Source organism: Zea mays, chromosome 10 (assembly GCF_902167145.1).
Source record: "Zea mays cultivar B73 chromosome 10, Zm-B73-REFERENCE-NAM-5.0, whole genome shotgun sequence".
In the NCBI taxonomy this organism is placed as follows: Eukaryota; Viridiplantae; Streptophyta; class Magnoliopsida; order Poales; family Poaceae; genus Zea; species Zea mays.
In genome coordinates, this window is record NC_050105.1 from 37,075,760 (window position 1) to 37,084,996 (window position 9,237).

At 41.7% G+C, this 9,237-nt stretch overlaps 1 protein-coding gene across 1 annotated transcript; it reads right to left on the reverse strand.

Annotated features, from left to right (window-relative positions):
• Nucleotides 1-7,742: 7,742 nt before the first annotated feature.
• On the reverse strand, nucleotides 7,743-8,924 carry LOC100127529 (protein TWIN SISTER of FT). Its single transcript, NM_001309850.1, has 3 exons — nucleotides 8,619-8,924; nucleotides 8,387-8,427; nucleotides 7,743-8,209 (listed from the first exon to the last, which is right to left on the reverse strand). The coding sequence occupies exons 1-3, from the start codon at nucleotides 8,876-8,878 to the stop codon at nucleotides 7,983-7,985; spliced, it is 528 nt and encodes a 175-aa protein (NP_001296779.1). The 5' UTR covers nucleotides 8,879-8,924; the 3' UTR covers nucleotides 7,743-7,982.
• Between the last annotated feature and the right edge of the window lie 313 nt (nucleotides 8,925-9,237).

The window sequence follows — 9,237 nt, forward strand, 5'->3', positions numbered from 1 at the left end:
TTCTTCTTGCTCATTCTTGTTCTCAAGTGACTTGTAATCAAAGAAAGAGACACTAAGCGTGTGGTGGTCCTTGCGGGGTCTAAGTGACCCGTGTGATTAAGGAGAAAGCTCACTCGGTCTAGGTGACCGTTTGAGAGAGGGAAAGGGTTGAAAGAGACCCAGTCTTTGTGACCACCTCAACGGGGACTAGGTTCTTTAGAACCGAACCTCGGTAAAACAAATCACCGTGTTCATCCGTTTTATTTCTTGGTTGATTTGTTTTTCCTTTCTCTCCCGGACTTGATTTTTGTTCTAACGCTAACCCCGGCTTTGTAGTGTGTGCTTAAGTTTATAATTTTTAGATTCCACCTATCCACCCCCTCAAGGCGACTTTTAGTACTTGAAAGTCAGTATTTGGAAGGCACTAGCTGAGTTAAGCTACTTTGATAGGCAACTTTGTGCTAAAGAAATAAATAAAGAGGTGATGGAGAAGCTAGAGACAGAAATTCTTGTCCTTATATGCAAGTTGGAAAAAAAATATTCCCCCAGGATTTTTCAATCCAATGCAACATCTACTTGCCCACCTTCCATATGAAGCTAAGGTTGGCGGTCCTGTGCAATACAGGTGGATGTACCATATTGAAAGGGTGTTAAAGAAGCTTAGTTCAATGGTTGGTAACAAAGGAAGAGTTGAAGGGTGCATAGCTGAAGAATTCAAATATAAAGAGGTAGCAACATTCATGAGTGTATACTTTGCAGACGAGCAAAATATCAATACCCCTACATTGAGGTATCATGATGACAAAGTAGGGACAAAGGAAGGGAGATAGGTGGGAGATGTTGAGGATGTCTAGGGTAGGGAGGCAGAGACAGGGTGGGGATGTCATGATACTAGTGGTTTGAGACATAAGTGCCATAGTGGATGGTGTGAATGGCCTGAGGATGCAAGTGGATGGCTGAGAGATGGAGGGTCAGGAGTTGGGGGAGCTTGTGGGTCAAGAGAAGGGGAAGCTGGCGTGTCACGAGAAGGGGAAGCTGGTGGGTCTCGAGATGGTGGTTCTAGAAGCAGGGGAGTTGCAGGGTCTTCATGGGTCCGGAAGCCGCAGGGGACTAGTTGGGTCCCCCCTCCTCAAGGACCTGTTGATAAGGTTGAGATAATACTGATGTGAGATGGGTAAGAGTATCCTTGCTTTGTTCTTATGTCTTACACTATTACATGATACTTCTTAAATTTGACGATTGTGCTTGTGTTGTTAGGGCTTGGGTGGATAGTAGTTTCACTGGCATAGGTCGTCGAAGGCAAGTAAAGAAAGTGTTGAGCAATATCTGTCATATGAGATGGCTTGGATTGGTGATTGAGGATGGTCAAGAGGTCCCTGTCACAAGATGGGATCAATATGCCCTTGTGAAACACGCAACATGGAAATGTGCAAGTTGAAGTTTGGCACAACTTCTGGGTATGTTTATTTATTTTCTTGTCAAGTTGTCATATCGATGATTGATTCACATTATAGATTGACTATGTTTCTTTTTCAGAAACATTATAAGTTGTCTGAAGGAGATACTGATACCAAGCATGCACACTCTGTGTTCCATAGGAATGCGGCAGATGATGTTGCAGATATGATGTACTATGCTCAAATCCAGGTGATTAGTCAAGCTATGTTGAGTAGTGAAGGGCGATCTCCAGACAGTGAGAACGAGACGACGTAGTATGGACTCAATATGACCGAGCAACAATATCTTTAGGTAATTGATGTTTATGCTTGTGTTGGAAAAAATTTCATTGTTGGTAGATATTACAGTTACTTGTAAATGAATTGTGTTTCTACAACATTCGATTCCATTGATAGCCGCTAATGTTACTGCTTGGCATGCCTTATGCCATTATTGGGCTTCTGTCGATTTCAAGGCAAAGACTGTGCGACACAGTTCCAAATGTGGAACCGAGTCATATCACAGGTATGGAGGTGATGATCACTTTCGTTTGGCAAAATGAATGGTAAGTACAATTCAATTCGTTTTCATTTATTGTGGTTGACTTGCTGTAATTTGTAGTTATAATGTTTGTCAAATGTACATATAGGAAGCTAGCACTAGTGCAGTGCCCAGTGATGTTCAAATATACCTTAGGGGCATAGAGGACCAGATATTGCAAATCTAGATGTGTTGTGGAGCCAAAAGGCTACAAATCATTTAGTGAGTGTTTTGAAATGTTTGGTAGATTCTGTTTATATGGAATTTTGTATGTAAGATTGCATTGTTCTTTTGTATGAGGTTGCATAGGGCGTGGCGATGTCTAGTCAGCACGGATCGGACTATGACTAAAGGACCTCACCTGTTGATCCTCAAGATATGTATGCAAGAGGTGGAAAATCTCATGCAATGTGCGAACTCTATATATCTTATATTGTTTCATTGGTAGAGTGCAATACATGTATTTTGAAGTTGTCATGATGTTACTTGTTTGTAGGTACCCGATGTTCGATAACGTCATCGACTCGAGCCAGGTGAGGGTTTAGCGATGAGGTTCGTCGAGGTCTGCTACTCCTAGCTCTCGTCACTCCACTCATGATCCAATAGAAGTGGAGCGACTATGAGAAGAACTTAGGCAACATCAGGATTACTTGAGGCAACAAGCTGCACAACAATAATACTATGCGTAAGGAAAATGGACCTCGACCCATTTGACTAATTGATTTTGGTGTTTGGTGATCAACATAGCCCGTGAACTAATGCGTTTGCTAGTGTTTGTGTTTGTAGTTCACAGGATGCGTAGAGGATTGGACTGAGGCTCTGAGTATGCAACACCTCAAAAGAAGGATGCGTAGAAGTCCAAGACTCAAGACCAAAAGAAGCCCAAGGAAATAGTAAAGAAATCCAAGAAGAGGGTGGTCAGCTAGCACTATGGTGGTGTACCGGATTGTCTGGTATGCACCAGACAATCTGTGCAGAGAGGTTCACAGTCAAGGACTCTCGGGCACTATAGCACCGGACTATCCAGTGTGCACTGGACAGTCTGGCCAACGGTCGGCTGTGGCTTTACAGCGGTTGACTGCTATAGACCTCAATGGTCAGCTGACGTGGCCAGGGCACTGGACATGTATAGTGTGCATCAGACTGTCTGGTGTGCACCGTACTATCCGGTGCGCCCTACGACACAAGCAACAACTTTTCTATCCAACAACTATAATTGAGGAGGAGGCTATTTATACCCCTCCATCGAGCCATTTTAAAGGTGTAGGAGCCCAAACAACATACCCACACATGTTATAGACATTTCCATGTGCTCAAACACCCAAGTGCTTAATAGAATCACTCAGTGATTAGAGTAGCTGCTTTGTGAAGTGCTTAGGTTAGTTAGACCGCTTATGCAATTGTTCTAGGTGATTCCTAGTTAGTTGAGTGAGTTTAGAAAAAACCCACAAAACCCCTCGGCTCTTGTGTGAGCTGTTGTAATTGTACCGAGTGGGACAACAGCCTTATGAGACCATGACAACCGAGTTTGTTTCATGTCCGCCACCGTGTACAAGAGGGAACGAGACCCGATGCATTTTCGGTCAGAAGCTCGATAGTGGAGACGACGAGGAGCGTTTGACAGGAGCCGGAAGTGGAGCACCACTTGCATGTGGAGAAGGCCCGTAGTTCTCTATGGAGTTACTGGACCGTGGTGCTTCGCCCTCGAGTTGGCTACCCTTTGCATAGGGGTACTAACAAGGATTAGTTGGGACCTTGCGTGGTTCTGGATATCTCGGTAAAAATATCGGCGTCATCCACAGGAGTTTGCATCTCTACCCTTGCTCTTTACCTTCCTCATTTACATTAAGTACTTAAGTTTCAATCTCTCCTTTCTAGTTAGAATATTTAAGATTGGAACTTAGGTTTTGCGGTGGAGATAGCAACACATAGACTAAACCTAGTATGCACATTCTAGATTGTTTATTTGCATAGATTTTGTTCTAGGGATTTATTTGTGGCTAGTTTAGAGAGTTTTTAGAAGTCCTAATTCACCCCATCTTAGGCGTCACCATTTCCTACACTATGCTACTTAGATTCAACAATAGCAAGCACTCATACAAGTAAGCTCGAAAGATAATAGCTTTCACTTTAAGTTATGTATTGATTTAAAATTACGTGAATGAATTCGGCAAGTTTGAAGCAACTAGCACAATCCCAAAGGATAGAGGTCCTAGTGCCCCCACCTCCACCTCCCGTACATTATCCTTGGTCTTCACCTCCACCTACCGAACATCAGGTATGCAAATTCATCATCATTTACTTGTTGTTATATTATGGCGTAACTCAGCAAATATCATTTGTACAGGAATATGAGACCCCTCCAGCTACCTTGCCGACGCAACAACGAGATGACGAGTTTGACTTTGTCAAAGCCCTCTTCGCTAGTGGAGGTATCGACCATCACTCGTCGTTGTTAGCCCGATGGTGATTGGCGGTAGTGAGCTTCCATTTTATGTGATTTGTGTTACTTGAGACTTTTGTGTCTTATGACTATGGATGAGACTTTTGTGACATTGTGATGTAATTGATGAGATTATGGATGTCATTGTTGTTATGTGATTATGTGTGAGATGTTTTATGTGAAATATGGTGTGCTATAGTTGTTAATATATTTGTTACATTGTGGAATGCAGTGTAAAATGAAAATCAACAACATTTGTAATGTTGATCAAATTAACTTCCTAGAGGCTTACTCCAACCTCTAAGAAGTTATCCAACTAACTTCCTACGGCTTACTATAGCCTCTAGGAAGTTAGCTGGCTGACTTCCTAGAGGCTACAACAAGCCATAGGAAGTTAGAGCTATCTTCCTAGAGGCAGCAGGCTAACTTCCTAGAGGTCGCAGTAAGCCTCTAAGAAGTTATCGGGGGCGTGAACCTGCTAACTTCTGAGAGGGGTTATTGGCTCCTAAAGGGTCATAGGAAGTTAAGCTAACTTCCGACCAAATTTTTCTCAGAGCTTAGCTTCCGAGGGTTTAGCTAACTTCCAAGAGTTTACAACTAACTTCCTAGAATTTAGGCTCTAGGAATTTAAACGTTTTGGTGTACTGATGGGGAAGGTGGAGAGGCTATTACAACACACAAGCATAGTACTAGTAGCACTTAATGTAAATGAGTTTGTCATCACCTCTTGACTTGTAGCTGGCTAACTTCCTAGAGGCTACAATAAGCCATAGGAAGTTAGACCTATCTTCCTAGAGGCCGCAGGCTAACTTCCTAGAGGTCATAGTAAGCCTCTAAGAAGTTATCGGGGGCGTGAACCTGCTAACTTCCGAGAGGGGTTGTTGGCTCATAGAGGGTCATAGGAAGTTAAGCTAACTTCCGACCAAATTTTTCTCAGAGCTTAGCTTCCGAGGGTTTAACTAACTTCCAAGAGTTTACAACTAAGTTCCTAGAGTTTAGGCTCTAGGAATTTAAACGTTTAGGTGTAGTGATGGGGAAGGTGGAGAGGCTGTTACAACACACAAGCATTGTACTAGTAGCACTTAATGTAAATGAATTTACATCACCTCTTGACTTGTTGTTGTAGGAGTAAAATATTACTAGCTCATTATTGTAGTATATCCTTAGTGGTGCTTCTATTCTATCAACTACTCTTAATCTTGGCTCATATGTTGACAAAAACTCGACATGCATTATCGACAATGCATTTGTCTGTTTGTAGCTCTCCCGAGAAATAGGACCCCCAGCAAGTGTGAATAGATATCCATAAGTGGACTTCAATGTATCAACATAATCTGCCCAGTCGGCATTTGAGTAACCAACTATCATTGGGGAACTAGATCTTCTATGTGTAAGCATAATGCTTTTGTGCCTTATAAATATTTGATAGCCTTCTTAACTGCTTTCTAGTGCTCTATGCCTAGATTCACTAGATATCTAACAAGCATCCTAATAATTAATACAAAGTTAGACCGAGTACAAATTTGAGCATAAAAAATACTTCTAATAGCTGAAGTCTATTGTACCGACTTCAATTGATTTTTCTTATAATAATTCTAGAGACACTAAAAATTCTCAACTATTGGTGTTGGCGGAGGCTTGCAATTATGCATACCGTACCTCTAATATGGTTTCATATAGAATTCATCCAAATTTGTTTTGACTTGGGAATTTTTAGGTGACACCTATTCACCCCTCTCTAGGTGACTGTCATTTGGTACCGAAACCCGTCACTTTATTTTGGGTTTAACAAAGTAGGTAACTTTAGAACTATTCACCCCCCTCCTCTAGGGATTGCTAGAAAAAAATCCCACAAGAAACAAGAGACCATCGTTGTGAGATAAGCAAAGGGAGGTAACTTTAGAACTATTGCTGACAGATGGTTCTAACTATGCATCATGGTCTATTGATGTGCTCAATGCTTTTAAAATCATGGGTCCTCAAGTAGAGCAAATACTAGATAAGAGTATTTTGCCTTATAGGATTAATGGGACAGATCCATACGAGCAGGAGTTAATATGTTTGCAATTAAATTGTCAAGCTTTTGATATCTTAATTAATGCTTTTAGTAAAGATGCTTTCCATGCCTTCATAATTAACGGTGATTTCATGATTGTACCAATATGATCGGATGCACATGATATATTCTCTCAGATAGTCTTAGACAAATAAATATAGATTTAAACTAGATTTTAGTCCATCTTAAAACCATAACATCTCTCCGATTATAACTTCTCATCGTGCACAATAATCTCTCCGTCCTAATTTATAATATGTTTGACTTTTTTGTACCATATGTGACCGGCTCACCTTATTCATTTTTTTGCAAAAAAATAAAAAATTCAAAACCATACTTAAAGTATTCTATGTGCTAAACTATATCACAGTAAAGATTAATAATAAATATGATTTTTTTGAATAAGACGAGCCGATTAAATTTAGTATAAAAAAGTCAAACAGATTATAAATTGGAATGTATGAAGTAGGAGTATTTGTTAGCAAGGATGGGCCTTAATTATTTTTTCATGGCATCCAGACAAGCTAATGTCGGCAGAGGACACAACTTTTTGAGCCTCTTATGGATTAGTATAGTACTCGTTTCCTCATGAAGTTGCTATCTTTTATACAATTGGGTATAGCGGACTAAAGGTGTAATCTTTGTGCAAGGAACAAAAGAAGACTATGGTTGATATACTTGGATCACGCGAAGAATAATAAGTCCGCGAAGCACTCATTGTCAAATATGGTCCCATGAACAGAATAAAGCAGCTACGAAGTGGCACGTGCCGCGATAGACCTCACAGCTCCCGTTATTCAGACAAAATCTCCATGCTTGGGCACTGTTCGCGTTATTGAGCTGCCAGTAGTTTTCTACTACTCCCCACCGTACTGGGAATTTGAGGAATTCTGTGCGTGAATATTATACTAGCTCATATGTCAAAAGATCATTTTTTACAAGATATCTATTTTTTATATCGCACTTGAATGTATTGTATAGCTTTTGAGCTGTTACTAGTATGGGAATTTCACTTTATTAATCGTATTTTACATGCATTGTTGTCTTTTGCTGTCATCGAAAATTAACACTTCATCTTTGGGCTCGTACATGTAAATATTAAAGGGTGTTTGGTTTTTAGGGACTAATATTTAATCTCTTTATTTTATTTTTATTTTAGTATCTAAATTGTTAAATACGGAAACTAAAATAGAGTTTTAGTTTCCGTATTTATCAATTTAGGAACTAAAATAAAATAAAATAAATAGATTAAACATTAATCCCTAAAAACCAAACATCTTATAAATGTGCACAATATTCTTTGTTTCATCGAAGCACAGACATACATTTTGATACGACGTCGTTTAATTGAAATAACAGACAAATGTTAGCTTCATTCGATGAAGCATATATATATTGCAGATAGAGATGGAGACATATATATATGTATTGTTTATTTTTGTGGTATGTGCTAATATATATAACTTGTCATAGGATGGGTCACGTGTCATCACCGCCTTGTTGGGATGCATGCTCTCTCTCGATTCATCACCTGTACCTCCGACCACCGCAGCCGCCCTCCCTCTGGCAGTTGAAGTAGGTGGCGGCGACAGGCGGTCCGAGGCTGTAGCAGGCGGCGAAGTCCCTGGTGTTGAAGTTGGCGCGCCACCCAGGCGCGTAGATCGCCTGCCGGACCGCCTGCCGGAACACGATGAACACGAATCGGTGGATCCCCGCCGATGGCCGGGGGCTCTCGTACGCCACCACCTCGTTCCCTGGAGATTTATGAATGCATGACTATATATATCTAGTATTCGTCGGCTAGCTGCTGTTATTTCTTGAGTGAATAGCTGGTTGGCAGTTTTCATATTCAAACACATGTACAGCTCGTACTTTGTTCTGTGTCTGTGTCTCTCTCTCTATATATGTAAGTTCTTCATCAGATCACTTACCATGATTGGCACCAGCTCCTTCTGGTATGTCAGTCACCAACCTATACCAGAACCATACATAAGCAAGTCGTTGTTACATCATCAGTCACCAGAGGGAGGAATGCAGCATCATGCATGCGACATACATGTGACACGAATTGATAGCAACAAAGATTGAATGTGTAGCTAGCTTGTTGAAGCTTTTATTATAGTTGGACGCGCGACGGTGTGCGTGCAGTGCGTGCGTACGTACCAATGGAGATACTCCCGCTTGGAGGGGTTGCTTGGGCTGGGCGCATCGGGGTCCAGCATCACCAGTGTGTAGAGCACCGGCCTCCCGTCGCGGCCCCCCGTGATGTGCACCGTCGGCTCGCTCGCCACCTGCGACGGCCTGAGCTCCGACCCGCAGGTCATCTCGCGCCCGCCGTACATCACTCGGAGCAGCGCCGACGCCGAGAAGTAGTCCACGACGTCGCCCACGATGCTTCCCACCACAAGCGGATCCCTGGACATGATGCTAGCTAGCTATCGCTGATTATTATATCGATCGACGTGTGCACTAGCAGCTATAGCTTTTGCCAAGCTGAAATGCTGCTAGCTAGTTAATTAGCCAGCTTGATGCAGATCGATGGAGCTTGCTGAGTTTGGCGTGGTATGGGGGAGTGCGACTGTGTTGTCTATTTATAGGCGTTGTCTGGCAAAAGAATTTTGGAACAATCCTTCGAAAAAGTGAAGAGAGATCCGGAATGGGATGCCTCGATGCATGCTTAGATATATAAGATATATATAGTGGCATGCACTGCAACATATTGTACTGTACAAGATATATATATGCAACTCTAGCTGCTGAGCCCTTTGGTCAAATAAGTATT